An 18,888-nucleotide genomic window follows, 5' to 3' on the forward strand; every position below is an offset into this window, starting at 1 on the left:
AGTAGAGGCCCAAATTCGTTTACGCAGGTGTCACTTTGGGAACTATACTTGAGTCCACACGTCAAGGACTAGGTGGCCAATTGTCACTCTTAATATCATCAAGTACAGCAAGTAATAACTGGTGGAGAAAAAAGGTGAACGTGGACACACCCTGTTTATAGCTCATTAATGTAGGAGGTTCAAAATCAACACACAGCACTGTGGGCCATCATCCAATCCCGCATCAAAGCACTAGAATGGCAACAAATACAATAGTTAACATAAGTCTCTTATCAGAAAAAACTTACATAAGATATAGCCAACAATTTCGGCATTAGGATCAAGAATACTTGTAAAAGGTTACACGTAGGCCTTGATAATCAGTAGGCATACATAGCAGTCAAAGGCCTTATTTTTGACTTGTCTTACCGAAGGCTTTTGCGTTCGACTGACTTCTTCTTTAGCTCAGCCAGGCTTGACTTCGAATGTGGATGTAATGATTTGAAGTCTTACTGAATTTCATTTCATTGACGGAAACAATTAATTGGCCAACTCTACTATGGACTAGTGTTGGATGTGTCAATGATACGTGAAAGCTTATATAATAGCACATTTCAAAACTGATGGTCAAGTAAAACAAGAGACCATGATTGTACATTTGTTGTACATTTGGTACTGCAACAAAATCGCTATAAAAAAAAACTTGATATTGCTCTGAGCACATACATTATCTATTTCTGATAAGGCATATATTGTACAGCTCGAGCAGAAGAAACAGCAGGATATGGACTCAGAATCACAGCCCCCGAAGGAAGTAGCATACGTGCCATCAATACAAACTAAACAAAGCGATAACATTACATGATCTGACCAACCTGCCTCATAAGTAAAACAATCACTTAGTGAGCCCCATCAAAATTCTCACCATAACAAGGGGGCCCTAAAGACAAGACTTTCATGCTTGATGCCACTTGTTCCATTAAATAGCCTACATGTATGGAGCCTACACACGTGAAGGATTCTTCATTAATGTAGCCTGGTCAACTCTTCCACTCTCTTGCAGAGCTCCTCAACAGGCACACCCATTGCCTTGGAAATTTCCTCCATTCTGATCCTATTGAGGTCCAAGAAGGATTCAATCAGGTCCCCATCCAGGAAATTTTTAGCATCGACCGTCTTGCGCTCATTGCTAAAGGAACGCCATTGCTCATGGCTGAGGCCACCAACTCCCTTGATCACTTTAACTAGATTTTGCTGAAGCTTGTGAAGGAACAGATACTGCTCTTGTGGTAAAGAAGCAATAACTCCAATTACACCGTTTACTGTGCCGAATATGACAGTAGGGATCTGGCTTGCTTCACTGTCAGGGAGGCGCATGACTAGGGAACCATGGCGAAAACGGTTCACAAACTCTCCAAGATGGTATTCACCAACAACCTCAAGCTTGCCTCTCTCCTCATCTGTGGCAGCATCGCTGTTCTTCCTCACGGTAAACAGATTAAAGCTGTTCTCTGCACCGAGGTAGATGTCATCGTCCAGAATCTCCACAGCAGCCATCCAGTTCGCATTGTAATCCCGAGCTCGTTCCTCAATCGCGCCTTCCTCAGGCTGAAAATCCAGCAATTAATTTTGAAACATGACCATATTTATGCAAGCCTAAGCATAGACAAAAGCTGCAATGTAATAAGTTAATATTCTCTCACAATGGAAGGATAATATATCCATCAAATATATAATACTAACCTTATAGATCAAAAGTGATATGGACTTCATTAGGTCTCCGACCACTATGAAATCTCCTCTTGATTGCACATAGAGCGCAAGAATATGTCCATGATGGCCACACTCTGATTGCAACTCTCGTGTACCATCCTCTCGAAGTGTCCACTTGTACAGATGGATCTTGTGATTTATACCTGCCAAGAGTTTTCCGTTGAAAGCATTCAAATTGTAGACAGCACCTTTTGTCTCCTTTTCAGCAAACAGCAATAGCTTCCCATCCTCCACAAGAAACACCAGTATACGGCCCTGATCACATGGCCATGTCGTGAGCAAGACAGGTGCAACAATGACTCCTTGCAACAAAAGAAACCAGACATTGGCAAATAGTTCAATACCTTGGTTGGCTCATTTTCCTCCGGAATGGCATATGCTGTTCCAACACAGTAGTACACATTGTTGTCATCTGTGAATGAGCAGCTCATGATTGAGCATCCATTCTCATACGCGTCTAACTGATAAGAAGCCATATTTTCAAATGTTTGGTCATCTAGCAGCCGAACATAATGTGTTTCCATTTCTTCCATGTTTGACAGATACTTTGCACTGCAAATTGCAAAAGTCCTGGACGACTCCTGATGACAAATGCGCCGAGCATGCTCATTTAAAGGCACCGTTCGTATATGCAGTTTCTGAATATCATCAATGGTACCAATTGTAAGCTCACCTTCCTTTCCAATCGCCAAACTGTGGCATGAACACCGAGTTACACACTCTCTCTCTCTCTCTCTCTCTCTCTCTCTCTCTCCCCCCCCCCACCACCCCCCCCTCTCTCTCTCTCTCCGTCCCTCGCTCTCGCTGTCTCTCGCTGTCTCCAAACCCCCCCCCCCCCCTCCTTTTGTGACCTGCAAAATCAAAGACATCGACGAGCTAAGCGCAGCCATATTAGAAAAGTTAAAGCTAAAAGGTGTAAGAGAGCTGCCAAGATACTAACTAGACTATTATGGATAGATTTAGCAAGAATGCCTTCTTGCTGCCTGTCAAGAAGACCATAAAAGCTTGTCATACGGTTCATATCTTCCTTTCACAGTTGTTTAAGCATCACGGTATGCCAAAGTCCATTGTGGGGGATAGAGATTCCAATATAACGAGCTTATCTTTGATGACATGGCGACTAAGCTGAATTTTTCTTCTTATCATCCTCAGACACAAATGGACAAAGTGACCCCGTAGATTCATCTCAAGTATTGTGTGGCAAATCAAAAGTATTTGTGTGAAGTATTTGCCATTGTTAGAATCAGAATACAACAATACAGTAACATCCTATAGTTCATCTAACCCTCTCTTCAACCTTCCTTCTTTACCCCTTGGGCCAAAACGATATCTTTTCCCTTTATGACCTATCATAAAAGCTTGTTTTTAGAGTCATCTGGACCAATGCCTCTCTAGCAACCAGCAGTAAACTCTTGCCTTGCAAATGCAGCTTACCAAGGCTTCATGTATGGTGAGATGTGTTGTCATGTGGTCATATGTTGCTTCTCTTTGGATCCGACATTAAAATCCTTTTTGTTTTTCACATTCATTCTTTGTTTCGCTTCACCCCTCTACCTTGGGAATACCAATGCTCCCCAAAAACAAACAAATTATTAAACAACTTTCAGGTTGCACAACAGAATCAGTTGCTAAGTTCCATTTATTTGTACTATGCTCCACTATTACACATGGGGGTTTTGTTCAGTCTAAGGAGAAGTATGCGAAATTAATATAGCACCCATGCAAAGTTCCAGAGACGAGAAAGACCTGTCAGGAAAAGATGCTGAGTTGAATGGACACATGTGATTCACCTCCTTTAAATTCACATTGCTGTACAAAAGTTTCCGATTGCTACTGTAGATAACAGTCGGCCGATCTGATGCTGCAAAAACATGAGTAGCATTTTTTGAACGGAAGGTACGCAAAGTGATCGGTTGTGTCCCTAAAGAGACCTTCTTTCTGTCTGACAATTGCCCACTATGAACATCTAGGAGAAAGCTGAATAGGTGGCCATCTCCTAGAGCACAAAGCAAGTACTGGATCTGCACAAAACAGTTACAATCAGACTAATGGCAACACTCGTATAGAAAGATGCTTCATAACCTCTATTCGAGAGGGTAAATTGGCTTACCCCCTCAAATGCACAGAAGAGAACCGAACGGGGAATGACTTCACCTCCCAAGCTTTGCTTTGTTATGAGATCAAGGCTCGGAAGAGAGAAAATTCTCACACTTATGTCCGTCCACATGCCAACAGCTGCCAAATGGCTTCTATCTGGGTCATCACCGACAGGATTGATGTCCAGACACGAGATTTCATATTCAAGTTGCACATGTTTCAGCTCAATTAATTCACCACGGCCAATCTCCAGGTACACAAGGTGTCCTCCACCGGTTGCAAGTAAAACCTGCAATGTTTTCTTCAACTTTAGCCATATCACAGCTTGGTTCACAACAAATCATTCTTCTAAGGAGTCCAAAACCTTACCTGTGAGGAGCTAGCTGTGGCTACATTTATAGACAAACCAGGAGGAGCTCTCCACTCATTAAGTTGCCTCCTTGATGCTGCATCAACAAGCCGTATAGAAGATGCTGTAACCTGGGGGACAAAAAACAGTTCTAGAAGTTTTGACCAATACAAGGACTTGCTTTTGACTATTTGTCAGGCCTACAAATATACTGATTTGGGATATTTCCAGACAAGAATGGAAGGCGTGCTTCTAAAAAAGCACTGAAAACCGATTTCAAAATTTTTCTTCTTGAATTTGAATGATCAATAGAACTTGAAATCTATGCGACTTGATACTGGTACAGTGTCCCTGCGTGGTACAGTTGATGCAAGCTACAATATATAAGGCGCCCTAAAACAGAGGGGAAAAAGAGAGGTTTTTTCTTCTTCTTCTTTTTTGGGGGGAGGGGGGGGGGGTGTTGAGGTGGGGGGGGCGCAGAAGACGCAAATAATTCTGAAATGTCCTCCGTTTCCCAGTCAAGTGGAAAGCAGGATAGTTGAAGATTCTGTCAATTGGAAAGACAGATTACATGAGGATAGCAGGCAATCCCCCTCAAAACAACTAAGTTCACAGGAAAAAAATGGTGTGTCCCCTACAGGCCATGTATGATGAGGCTAGAGGCCAAAGCCCATAACTGAACTCAATAAGGGCAATCTTGTGACTTTCATTCATCTCTCTGTTAGGGATTCAATCACCAGGCCAATAGACCCCCTAGGGCCAATGCCTGCAGAGTGATCCTTGAATGTGTATGCCAACAATCCTAACAACCTAATCACATATTTCAAGTTTGGGTGTAACTAAGACTCAAATGTGCACCCCCCCTTTTCCCCTCCAAAACAGCACAATTAACAATCATATGCACTGTATACACATTGAGTTCAAATCCTGCCTCTTTCTATTCTTTGTTATAACACCTATCTTATATTCCTGAAGTGATATAGGTGTGCCCCTCTCTCCTGCAGAACCTAGCTACAAGAATCCGACACAGAGCAGGATTGAAGTCACTAACACTGATACCCTGTATGGGGTGTCCTTCGCTTAACATTACCTTGGGGACCAAAATTTATCTGAGTGCTTCATTATTTGTAAGTGAGGATTCCCATTAAACCTAGACCTAGCTCTAGCAACAATAGGACTGGGCAGGCTCTGATTGTATGTAATGACTAGCTTGTGTGAGGATTGATCTAGCCGCGTGCTGGTCTAGGATTGGAGCTATGGCTGGCTCTCCACTTTCTAACTCTTGATGTTTTGACTAGGCCAAGATTATTGTGTTAAATAAATGTCTCATCAACCGTCTCTCTATTTGTTCTACCTTCCTGTTTTGACTCAGAGTACCGTTACTTCATGAGTCCAGGTTTTAGAGCATATGTATACGAATACGCAGCTATATAAGTACTATGCACGTATTCTAGAAGCATATAAGATGAATAGAATGTAAAAGCTACCATGCTTTTATTGCATGTCATACGGGCACATTATGATCACAGTAAGATTCAAAGAAAAGTGCAAACACAATATAGAAGACAGAGACTCCTATATTTTGACCTGGATGAGCTGATCATACAGAGCATTTTGGCAGAACAGAGTCTGGGCTTCAGAATCAAATCCATCAATCTCAGTCTCCTCTAGCTCATCTTCTGAGTTCATTGCCAGTATGCGTGTTTCACTGATAAAGCTAACCACCAAAAACGTGTCAAAAGCATCTAATGAAGCAGCCCGAAGTGACCACATGCCTTTGATACCTTGTAGTTCTGCAGATGCCTGTGTGTACCAAACAAAAAAGTTAACTCACAACAATGAAAGACCAAATGCACCAGAAACTCTTGCACTTGTATGTAGCCTGTACACACCTGTTCGTTAATGCCGATACCATTTCGAACAATGCGCAGAGACCCATCCTTGAATGCTCCTGAACATGTCACAACCTGCCCTTGTCCTTGTCTTTCAAGATCAACCACACACAAGTCCACTATTGGCCCAAGGTTCACGAAGCTCTCGAGCACTTCCACGTATGACCCTCTGGGGTCAGGTTGCAGGTTAAGCTTGATAAGCTGCATTGAATGCTCACAACAGTCAAAGTTCACACTAAGAAATCGCCCTACTAGACTGCATAAGATTAAGCTTAATAAGCTGCATTGAATGTCCACAACAGTCAAAGATCACACTAATAAATCAAGATTGCTAGCACGACAGAACTAAAAAGTAGGCATGCATGCGTGCAAGAGAGAGAGACACACACACACACACACACACACACACACACACACACACAGAGAGAGAGAGAGAGAGAGACTGGTGCATCACAATTTTCTCACATAGGACTGACTCTAAACATAATGATGAAAAAGAATTGTCTTACCTGAGAATCTCCATAGCTAGATCCTACAAAAACCACAGCATTGTCTAAATAGGAAATTGTTGAAGCAGCTGATGTTTCCCCGAGGCGCTCCACTTTCAAACCAGTCACTCTAGTAAACAATAATTTAAGAGTAAGTTGCCCCTAGCCAAGCAAAACGTTGAAAGCACCGACACAAGTCGTGTTGACAAGAATTAGCTAAAAACTGTTTATCATCATATAGGGAGGCCATACAGAGGGCATTCCAGTATCTGGATATTTATGGTGTTGACGTCAAGAGCCTAGAGTACAGGAAAAACTTTTGTAAAAGATAGCATCATAACCTTTCTTTCTCATGGGTAATCACCAGTAAATGGAGCATCCCTGTGAGATCACTTAGAAGATAACGAGAACCATCTGCATCAACTCTTCCATAGGCTTTTGTGATAGCCTGGATCAAACAATTTTTCTGTTACTCCTTATCATTTGCTGCATCAATTCAAGGTAACATCCACTATTCTGTGCAAGATTCATACCGGCCGTACTGAAATGGCTTTGAAAACAAATCCATTGTAGTAAACAATAGTCTGTTCACCAATAATGATCACACCTCCCAACGGCACAGGCACAGGAATCAGCAAGCCAGCCCCATTGTCCAGATTATTTTGTACCCAAGGACCGTCTCCAAAATCTTTCTCTTTAAGCAAGACTTCATAGGTCTTCACATGGCGAGCATCCTTGTTGTCCTGATAATTTAGCATGTTAACATACGTCAAAATTGCCAGAGAAGGTTGCTACATCAGCAGCAACGCAGATTCAATTTAGCAACCAGAAGAAGGCCAAGGTCCATAGTATGACCTTTACCTTGACATTGCTACATCAGCAGCAACGCGGATTCAATTTAATAACCAGAAGAAGGCCAAGGTCCATAGTAGGACCTTTACCGTGACGTAAATATCACTTGAAAAAAGCAAGATCAAGAGAGCAAATTCTTTACTGGAAAAAAAAAAAGCACATGGATCAAAACAATGCACTCTCTATATGCCAAAACACCATTCGCCAAACAACAAAGGGAACTGCAGCTAGCATAGGTGTGTCACAGTTCCACGTGCTTCTTATCTGGTGGCCATGATTCAGTAAGAAATACTGCAGTGCCAAGGCACTGCAACACAGCCAAAAAGAGTTACATAGCTACTTGGCAGGGCCTGAGCTTCACTAGGGCTGCATAACATGGATTATGAAGACATTAGCAACAGTCCACTACGAGGAAGAAGGGATCAAGGTCTTGGACTCTCCATAAAGTATGTCACAGTTCCTGCTTCTTACTTGGTGGTCATGATTCTACAAGCAATATTGCAGAGTCAAGCCAATTCTGCATGTTGTGCATTGCAACACAGCCAAAAAGAGCTACAAAGCTTCTTGGCAAGGCCTGAGCTTCACTAGGGCTCTATAACATGGATATGAAGACATTAGCATCAGCAGTCCATTATGATGAAGGTGGCATCAAGGTCTTGGACTCTCAATTGTCTCTCACAAACCATTGAGAAAAGAACCAATATGTAGGGTCTGGCCAGGAATCATCAATCTTCCTTAGATTGATAAAGCAAGGGCCTCAGTGTGTCTGAAACAATTTTAGTTCATACTAAGCCTAACATTTCATCAGTGCATGGAAACACCAAACTAAAAAGACAAAAGGATCTAAGTACAAAACTTTACAAAAAATAAAAACTGGATAGAAGCCTTTCAGAATTAGCAGATGAGGGCACTTCCATTTCTTTTCCTCATTTTTTTAAAAATCAATCAAGAAGTGCTCAATTTTACAAAATATAATTGAGAAATAGGGAAAATAACCCAAAGTTTTAAAATTCTATGACTTAAGAAGGCAAAGAAAAAAAAAGGCAAAGTTTCTGTGTATGTGTGTGTGGGAGCTGGATTATGGGTTTTGATCAAACTAATAAAAATATAATTGAGTTCCAATGAGACACTTGGGACTTGTGCTCATCTCGAAACTCATCATATTGTGGAGTACAAGCTTGAAAACAGGGAGTTATCAATGGTTCTTAAGGAGAGGAAGTATGTTACATCCCCAGAGTGGTTAACAAGACACCTTAACTTGGGCACTTGGATAGACCATCTTAGAGGGGGGTCTTGGAATTCCACGAGTCGATGTGAAATGTTTGGTTGAACACAATGCTAATCAATATACTTAAATACACTAAGATTTAATGGACAACAAGCACAATACAAAATGTAATTTGCTGAATTGACAAGAGAAGCACAATGAGCCGGACCCCCCCCCCTCCCCCCCAACAAAATAATGTTTATTGGTCAAATCAAGTACATAGTGTCATGGGCATTTCTGACAAGATTTCCATACCAATGTATATGAACACAGTATTGCAAACAATCAAGTTGTCGGTGAAGATCTTCAACTCACACTACCCTCTCAAGTGCCCATGTTCCCTACCATCTGCTCTCTATTGTTCTACCCACATGGTCGAAACAATCTTCAAGAGAGCACGTAGGACAAGAGGACACGACACAGGGTACGTGAACACCGAGTCCTTCTCGTCCTCTTGCTACTTCCATAATTGATCATTAAAGCTTACCGATTGCAAGTAAGAGTTGATGTCAGCGAAAGTTTTTGCGATGGAAGCGTTTGGAATGCTGAAGTCTTCAATTTGACGTGATCCTTCACGACAAAATTCTTCAAGTGGTTGCAGGGAACCTTGCAAAAGCTTCCCCTATGGTTCAACTTGAGAAAGGCTGAAATTAGCCTTTTCAGCCAAAAGACCAGAAATTACAACAAATAAAGGGACTGTTTTGCTGAATTTGAGCCATTGGGAGTGTGTAGGAGGGTGAATCTGACCCGGAAACAACCCTGGATACTTGAGAAATACTCAAGCAAGCTTGGATATGATGTAACAAAGGAGAACGTGCAGAATAATACAGCCATAAGGCCTCATAAAGAGGGCAGCAGCTACTAGAGAGGAAAAGGGGGAGAGATGATAAGGTGTCGATCTTAGGTGTCATGCAGAGAGGAAAAGTGAGTTGGCATCTGTAACTATTTGGCCCTCCTAGCTCTATTTCAAATGATGGAACACGTGCTTGGACACATGGACAATGATGAAAGCATGGGTACAAGAATCATGAAGTGGGCTTAGAAAAAAGCACTAGTTTTGGTCAAAAAGTAGGGAAAAGCAAAAAGGCAACCTTAGTTGACCGCAAGCCAAAGGCACCATTGGAAAGAGGAGAATGAGCTCAATCAAAAAGCTAAAAGCCGCTTTTTCAAAAAGCAAGTCCAAGGCCAAAAAGCAAGGCCCTAACGCCATAGTCACACGAAATGGAGAAAACGGTGCCCCGAAATGGAGAAATGCCGTTTCCCCATGTCGACTTCACGGAAACGGCAAGAAACGGGAGATGGGGTCGCTGCCCACGTGGCATATTTTGCGCCCAAAAAAAAAATCGCTGAGGTTGGCTACTCACATGGCATAAAAAAACAAAAAAAAACGTTAGCTGGCCCGCCCGTAACACGTGCGATGCCCGTTGAGAACAATGACGTGCGCTGATGGCCCATTGAGAAAAATGGCGCACGCTGACCCTTCGCTTCCTGCCCGTTGCCCTCCTTGCAGAGCTAGTTGCAACTTGCCTCAACGGCCACCTTGGCTTCTTGAACCACAACGTCTACTTATCACCACACCATATAAGCTATAGTACACTGCTTGTTTTGTACAGTGTACTTGTACACAAGTCCCTAAAGCTGAGATTCAAATGCCAAAGCTCCAGCACATTCCTCTCTCTCCCTCCCCTTTCTCCCCTTCTGGAGCAAGGCTGAAGTCGGAGCAAGGCACTTCTCAACTTGGTCCTCCACAATCAATAAATTTTAATCAGTAAGTGTGTTTTTCTTTTGTAAATTTGTAAATGAACCTTGTTTTTTTTATGATCATTGACTTTTTTAAAAAAATAGATGGGAAGCATCTTAATTAAATTGCACCTTTTTTTATAATATAACAAGTCCCTTTTCAATTAATCCCTCTGTTCTTCTTATTGTGCTGCATTCAATAGTTTGCACTAATGGCATTCTATGAGCGGTGTTGTGGTTGTCGTTCATGCGTGGCTAAGCGACAATACATCGAGACAGCTCATTGTCGGTGCCCTTTGCCTCTTCGAGAGAGCCTTGACATTGCAAGAGGCAATCTCTAAGAGGGCTCGACGATGTCATTGCCCTCCCATGTGGTTTTGGGATGATGAAGATTGCTTGCTATTGCAAATGGTCCCTAGACACACTCAAAGACGAGCCCCCATATGGTAAAACCTACAGCTTGTAGAAGAACTTACTGTGGTCCTAGTTGATGCTAAGGCACCTACCAGTCATGAGGATCAAGACAATAAAACCATGTAGAAAGTCACATGTTGTAACTTGTATTGCCAAAAACTATTGCTAGTGTTGAATGAATAAAGAATTTTATTTTTCTCTGAACGCTCTATTGTGTACTTTCTTTTTTTCAGAATCTCCTCGCGCCTTGTCCTTACCGTCCATTGCAATGTCCCCTATTTCTCATTCCTTCTTTGCAGTCTTTGCATCCATGGCCACCATGGATCAATCTCATTCCACCTCAAAGAAGTCTAAATCTACAAAGTGGTCTTGGTGGGACGAGGTCCTGGCGGAGGGTGCCTACAAAACAAGAGGCGCGAAAAACTAGACATGCAAATATTGTCTCCTTACGAAGCCAGGTAGTGCAAGTTGTATTCGAGCACACCTGCTTCATCGGCATGGACAGGACATTGCATTCTATACCAACATCACTAGTGAAGCACAAGAGGAGCTTTGTCAGAAAGACAAAGAAACGTGGTCATCTTCATCAACTCGAAGAGCACCGGTGGGAGTAGATCCTTCCACAAATGTGGACACTTCAGGACAAACCTCTGGAACCACTAGGTCTTCATTTGGTGGAATGCCATCATTTTTTGGACCCACTACAAGTCCATTTGGAGCACCACCACCAACAGTGGGCGGGAGGGGTACTGTTTGCTCCAGGCAGAGTACACTTCAAAGTGGATGGGACCCAAAGGAGGAGGAGGTGGATGGTAGTGTTGCGCGCTTCTTATACCATGATGTCAGTGCCTTTCAGGCTGCTCGTAGCTTCTACTTCAAGGACATGGTGCGCAAGATTGCAGAGTATGGATCCACCTACACTCCTCCATCATTAGAGGCATTGAGAACCACCTTACTAGCGAAGGAGAAGGGCACAGTTGCTGCAGCAATAGAGATTGTTATGTCCTCTTGGGACAGGAATGAAATCACACTTATTGCAGATGGCTGGAGCGACACTTGGTCCAAATCCATTCATGGTGTCATTGCCTATTCCAGAGGGCGATCTTACTTTATCTCATCACATGATGCATCCAAGACAAGAAAAAGTGCAGAAGCACTCTTCCAAGAGTGGTCAGCAGCCGTATAAGCGGTGGGTGAAGAGAAAGTGATCCAGTTTGTAGCTGATGAAGAGAATGCGAACAAGGCAGCCGGCAGATTGTTGTGTGACAGGTTTCCTCATATCACATTTTTTGTATGCATGGCGCACTGCCTCAACAATCTTCTCAAGGACATCGAGAAGTTGGACTGGATTGCTCCCATCATAGAGCAAGCCACCCAGATTGTAACCTTCATTTACACGCACACTTTCTTGCTCGCTGAGTTCAGGAAGAAGTCATCTAGAGATTTGTGCAAGTATTCAGACACTCGCTTAGGATACAACTTCCTCATGTTGGGGTCCCTTAACAAGTGTTCTAGTGCCCTAAAGCAGTTGATGGTGAGTGATGAGTATGAAAGGCATGCATTGTTTGGAACTGTTGTAGGGAAGGCATGTGCGTCAAATATTGGGAACCCTCTTTGGTGGGAGCAAGTGAGACGCATCATAGCTTTGGGGAAGCCGATCGTCCACTTGTTGACGATGACAGATTCACTTCAGCCATGCATTGGAAAGATTTACGAGAGGATCGACAAGATGGTAGAAAAGTTGGAGCAAATTGAGCAAGATAACAAAAATACCAAGTTTTAAGGAAGCTATGCCAAGATAGATGGGATATGTACCATTCACCTATGCATGCAGCAGGTTTTATGGTTGATCCCCAATTTCAAGCAGGCAATCAATACACAGATTCGGAGGTGGCAAATGGATGGGACATGATTTTGGAGAGACTTGAGCCTGACGTTGCAAAGCAGAGAACTATCAAGGATCAACTGGCAAATTACAGGGCTTGCAAGAGGAGGTTTGGAAGAGCCAATGCTTTGGCAGATTGCTTCACCACTGATCCATGTGTTTGGTGGGAGGACTATGGGACAGACACTCCAGAGTTACAACAATTGGCCATCAAGATTCTGAGCCAGGCAGTCAGTTCGTCTTGTTTGGAACAACTATGGAGCTCATATCGCTTCAAAGAAGTGAAACCGGCTTGGCACTCAAAAGACCTTATGATGATCTAGGCTCAAATGATGTGCATCTCTCACAAGTTTGAGTCTACGCATGAGTTCCAAACTTGGCTGATGTATTTGCATTGTACTTTCTATTCTAAATTCAACAAGAAATTGACTTGATCTTGAGGTGTCCTTTATACAAATTTGAGAAAGTCCCACTGTTGAGTTTGTAATTACTAATTTTTGGTTCTGTAATTTAATTTATCAAGTATATGTGCCGTTTCCTAGCCGTTTTCGTTTCCCATCGGTTGCCGTTTCCGTTTTTGTTTTCGAGGAGGGGGTGCCGTTTTTGTTTCCGTTTCGTTTGTGGTGACTATGCCTCACACTAGAAAGGCAATAAATCAAGAACTTTGGCAAAAGGTGAGCAATATTTTATTATTATTAAAATATTAAAGCAAAAAGACGAAAGCAAAGCATGAAGATTACTTTTGGCAAGGCACAAGTCCCAACAGAAAGCCAAATCCACAGTATTACATGACTAGCATCAATCCCTTGCATAACATTCATGGACGCCAGTCCAATGTATACACATAATGAGAAAGTAAGGGTGGACCAGCTGGGTGCCAAATGGTGACAAGTCTAGATTTAAAAACGTTAAAAAATCATTTCTCTTTATATATTGCTGCACAGAAATTCTTACTAGGGAAATACTCTCAACCCAAGATATCAATTGCCAAAAGAGATTTTAAAAAACTCTCTTCCATGGCCATATTTAGAGACTTCTCGCTAAAAAGTTCTAATTTTTTATTTTTACTTTGAAAATACCCTAAATAATTACCGCACTCTAGAGCCACCCCTACATCACCACGAGGGACTGTCCCACAGAATAGCTAGTATGACGAGGAATGTCGTGATACCCAAGCCCGTCTACATCGAGAGATGGCACTAGGATCCACCATTCACCAGTAGGCATGAGCGATATTTCGACGTCTCACACAGAGAAAGAAGAGAGCCTACCTAGCCAGACTTGAGCAGGAGCTATACTAGCTATTTCTTGGAAGGGACTGTAAGGAGGCCTGGAGGATCTTCCAAGATCGTCGCCTTCCAACTCCGATTACTTCACCCAGCACCTGGCACACCTATGCCACTTCTCTCTACCATGCCCTCGAGCAGCCACCTCTCCCCAATCCACCCGAACCTCGTCCCCCACACTCTTCCTTCTTTCACCTCAGCATGGTGAAAGATGCTATTGACAGGATGCAAACTAGGAGAGCACAAGATCATGATGGACTCCTCACAGAGCATTTCTCCCATGCTAGGGATACGCTAGCCCCTTTACCGGTTCACATGTTTAACAGGGCTTTATGTGAGGGCTTCCCCATCAGTTGGTCTCATCGAATACTATTGTACTGATCTTGAAAGCAGGTGACCCCATGGACCCCTAGGACTATCATGATTGGTCACACCTTGGCCAAGATTTATGGTTCGATTTTGCCGAGGACGAAGCTTTGGCTATTTCATACTCTAGTTACACCTGCACTGTTGTATAGTGCACCCATCTAGGGTCCTAGCTTATACCATAGGAGGAGACAAAGGAGAGAGCCGACCGAGACAGATACAGAGGAGGTATATGATGGGTGGAAGCCGATGGAGAGGCCCCTAGTGGCGATGATCTCACGCATGATTAGGAGTGCCACATGAGATTGTGCGGGCAGAGATGGGGGCTGCACCGATAGTGAAAGAGGCTCTATTCCAGACAATGCCATACTGGCACATGCTATGGAAGCTTCCACTTGATAGATACCCCCGGCTAGCACTGGAGTCCTCGAGACAGTTGACACTTGAGGGAGATACAGAGTGTTGGTATGCACAGGTATGCAGATGGAGGCACTCCCCCCGTTCCAGTACAGCATAGAGGCCCCGTCATTTCCTCTCAGCCACACAGAGCGAAACAGGGTTATCAAGAAGGACATTGTCAGACTCGATACTCAGAGGTCATGGCGATCACCTAATCGTCCGCTGGGGACGAAGATGGCCTTCTTCAGAGATCACCTCCTATGCCTGACAAAGGATGGGTTTCCGCCCACGCTACATGGACACACACCTATCCTTTGGGGTGAGATGTGCGATCAACCATATCCGCATCTCGTCCCACTAGCTGAGAGTGGAGACTACCAGATATGGGCCTAGGGCGGCCGCACCAGAGGACAGGATATGCCAGCTCTGTCACACAGAGCCCAAGACAGAGGATCATTACATATGCCCATGCCCTATATACTATGAGATTTGAGGGAGGTTCCACTGCCTCTTCCAAGCTGGGTTCGGACCACTTTCCAGATCATGGACTTCTTGGATTAGAGATGCCTGGGACTATTTCTTCTAGTGCTCCGTAGACACAGGGAGTCCTTAGTGAGGTCCAGATCAGCTGTACTTGCTTGAGGACCAGCACAGAGAGCGCTCACCAACTTCTTCCATACCAGCACTCCGAGGGCCGATCCACACATCATACCCAGACCACATGCTAGTGCAGGAGCTCGGCCGAGAGGTGTGACATTCGACAAAGCCACTGAGTTATGCAGAGCTCAACACCCCAGACCCCACGGCCCTTACCCACGGGCACGCCACCACAAGAGGATCCGGGCCATCATCTCCCATCATCGCAGGACCTCACGCCAACTCAATTTTACCACCTTGAGCACCATGTCACAACGGCCCATGAGGGATGTATTAGGGTGATACGAGAGCTCTCTGCTCATGTACCTAGATCAGTTCTAGATTTTTGTTATCTTTCTTTATTACTATTTTGGACCCAGGATGATGTACCTCATGGATATGATGTAACCTTTTGGTATAATAGGTCATTTTGGCCTTTTGAAGACGTTAATACAACTTTCTTTCTTTCTCTCTCTCTTGGCGTGTGCCTCCATCCCTAGCCCCTAGCCCTACCCTCTCTCGCGTACTGTGCACACCGCCCTGCCTTGCCCGTCGCCCGCTCGGCCCACGCCACCTTGCCTTACCACTCACGCCTAGCCCCACCCTCTCGTGGATGCGCCGCAATTCTCCGCCCTCCCCTTTCCCACCCACCCTAACTTTTTTTACACACGTCTATTGGATATTTCAGAGTCTATTAAGTGTCCAGTACCCTCTTCTAGATGCATCGCAATTCTCCGCCCTCCCCTTTCCCACCCACTTTTTTACACATGTCTGTTGGATATTTCAGAGTCCAGTAAGTGTTGGATATTTCAGAGTCCAGTAAGTGTCTAGTAGTGTGTGACCACCCTCTTATCAAGAGAACATAAGATAGGGCCTTGGTGCACATGATTGGAAAATTAAAGAGCTCAAGAAAGCCCATGCGACCGAAGTGGGAAAGTGGAAAGCACAAGTTGAAGACTCAATGAGGAGGTACATGTATACAAAGCACAAATGGAAGAACAAGGGGAAATTAATCCTCCCTTGCCTCGGAGGTTGAAAGCCCAAAAAACAAACTGTAGGAGGGTTTAGTGGCCACACAGAAGGAGATGGAGAAAGGGTGGGCCGTAGTCGTTAAGCAAGAAGTAGAAAAAGAATGGGAAGAACTCGTGAAAAAACACCCCACCCACCCCCATCATACATAATACCTTGGAAGAGGAAAGGTCCGCACCCTCCATGTGAGTGAAACTCGCGGCCGGTGCCCGGGGGACTAGGGCCTTTTACACACTTGTTGATACCATCAATGCATGTTAACACACTTAAACATGGCCACAACCTTAACACATATCCATCATCACTTTGCATAAAACATAAAGCTGGACAAAACATCCACAAATGCTGAAAATGGAGCTTGCACGTGTGACACCGCATAGAGGCCGGAATGGGCCGACCCCCCCCTTGGAGTATTTTATTACCCAAGGAGAATAATATCATGTACAAGCTTTGAGGGCCTTACTCTCCCCACGGGAGATGCCGGATTATCCCTATACAAATGCCATAACACAACCCAACACAAGGCTACCAAGCCGGAACATAGGCTGTAGAAATGCCGAGCCAACAATATAATCCATATACCTCCGTGTGGGTACTGATTCTTTCCCAAAAACCACGGATCTTCATGCAATAGAGCTGGTACAACAAGTACAACTCTCCATTCAGCCGGTACAGTAGGTACAATGGCTGGTACAGCCGGTACAATGGCTGGTACAATCGATGCGGTGGTTGGTACCGTCGGTGCGGTGATTGGTACAGCAGGTACAACAAGTACAAATGTTGGTACAAGTACAATGACTAGTACATTAGACAGTGGCTGGTACAACCGGTACGGTAGTTGGTACAACCGGTACGATGGCTGGTACAACAGGTACAACAAGTACAAATGCTGGTGCAAGAAGTACAATGGCTAGAAATCATAATAAATGATTAAATACCCTTGCCTTCAGTATTTCTTCGCGATGGAAGCCTCCAAAACAGTCCCCAACAACCGGTATTCTTCATGGGCAGCCTTCAAGAGAGAGAGAAAGAGAGTAGCCATCATTAGGGCAGCCTGTAACGGTGGTAGAGGCTAGTGTGCAGCAAGAGAGCCTCTATTAATGAAGAGAGGGGGCTCCAATTTATAGAGTTGAGCCTCCCATGAGCTAAAATGGCAAGAGAAGGCTACGATGACAAGTGGAGAGCCACACAATAGCTGAAGTGACAAGTGTGAGGCCACTTGTCTCACTTTGATCTACTTTCTAACAAATGTCAGGCCACTTGTCTCACTTTGGTCCACCTCCTTGCCACATGTCCCAATCTAAGAGATGGGTCCTTCCATAAACTTTATCTCTAAAAATATCCCAACTCGTAGACATTCTGTCATAGGCACTTTGCCAACTCTTGGTATCTGCTCAATTCCAGATGTAATGACGCGAACAGAATTTCCATCGGAGTCGGGCCAAAAATAGCAACTCTCCTAAATTTTAGGAGTGTGGTCCTTTGTATTCTAGGATAATCCCCCATTCCCAAAGCTTGTACTTTCCAAATATTTAAACATCCTGGAGTCCACCATACCCCTTTCAGACTGGGAAATGTCCAAGGTGGTGACAGTGAGGGTGACAAGACTAAAGCAGGGGGAATCCCCCATGGCTGACGCTCTAGCCCTATGCAAGAAACTCAAGAGTGTAAGGGACCCCTTATGTGGACACATGGCATGTGGGACGGGACACCTCACGGGAGCGCCCCTCATCTTGAAATTTTGGGACCTTGCTAGCTGAGAGGCCTTCATGGACACACGAACAACTCTCCGAGGGGAGAAGATATAATTAGGGAATGATCTTACCCAAACCCACATAGAGCACAGACGGGCGAACATGCCCAAGGTGTATGAGGTCCGCAAGAGGGGGAAGGAGGCAGTATACAAGGATGGGCGAGTCATCATCACAGAGCAGCGTCCCAAATAGGGACACGGGGTTTGTGGGACCATATACCTGGAGATGCCAATTTGGAAATGCAATGGGACACTATGGTCGGACATTGGGGGACTTGGGGAAGTTTTTAGAGAGTGGGACATTATCTTCTTCACAGAGACCCGCGAGAGCCCAGAGAGGGCAACCACGCATTTCAAGCTGTAAGTGGGCATCTGCCTACCAAGAGGAGAAACGCACATGTGGGATACGGGAGCCGACTATGCCTTTTTCTCCTTCAGCGTCAACTTTTTCCCGACCATTCTCACAAGCACCATCCATCTCCCACTACACCCAGATTCACTTCCACCATGATGGGAACTCTACTTACTCTGACCATCTCTACCGACATCTGAGATATACAGACCCCAATCTCCCACTAGCCGACCTCACCTCTCAGCTCACCGCAATCATGCACACCTTTGCCATAGCTGCATTTACATCCACCAGCCAATCCACCACCACACCCCCTACCGGCACCATGCCC

The 18,888-nt window shown here is 44.3% G+C and overlaps 1 protein-coding gene across 1 annotated transcript in view; it reads right to left on the reverse strand.

The window, feature by feature from the left end:
* Positions 1–667: 667 nt before the first annotated feature.
* LOC147611191 (DNA damage-binding protein 1a-like) overlaps positions 668–18,888 on the reverse strand; it is a 122,286-nt gene continuing 104,065 nt past the window's right edge. The window contains exons 9-19 of the mRNA XM_086785854.1: positions 7,112–7,321; positions 6,920–7,026; positions 6,600–6,708; positions 6,091–6,291; positions 5,786–6,001; positions 4,219–4,329; positions 3,863–4,138; positions 3,499–3,773; positions 2,097–2,445; positions 1,723–2,007; positions 668–1,587 (exon numbers count right to left, since the gene is read on the reverse strand). Coding sequence (XP_086641980.1) covers positions 1,006–1,587; positions 1,723–2,007; positions 2,097–2,445; positions 3,499–3,773; positions 3,863–4,138; positions 4,219–4,329; positions 5,786–6,001; positions 6,091–6,291; positions 6,600–6,708; positions 6,920–7,026; positions 7,112–7,321 — 2,721 coding nt within the window. The 3' untranslated portion in view covers positions 668–1,005. The remainder of the gene's footprint in view (positions 1,588–1,722; positions 2,008–2,096; positions 2,446–3,498; positions 3,774–3,862; positions 4,139–4,218; positions 4,330–5,785; positions 6,002–6,090; positions 6,292–6,599; positions 6,709–6,919; positions 7,027–7,111; positions 7,322–18,888) is intronic.

Source organism: Cibotium barometz, chromosome 48 (assembly GCF_041138505.1).
Source record: "Cibotium barometz isolate CiBa-2024 chromosome 48, ASM4113850v1, whole genome shotgun sequence".
Classification (NCBI taxonomy): domain Eukaryota; kingdom Viridiplantae; phylum Streptophyta; class Polypodiopsida; order Cyatheales; family Cibotiaceae; genus Cibotium; species Cibotium barometz.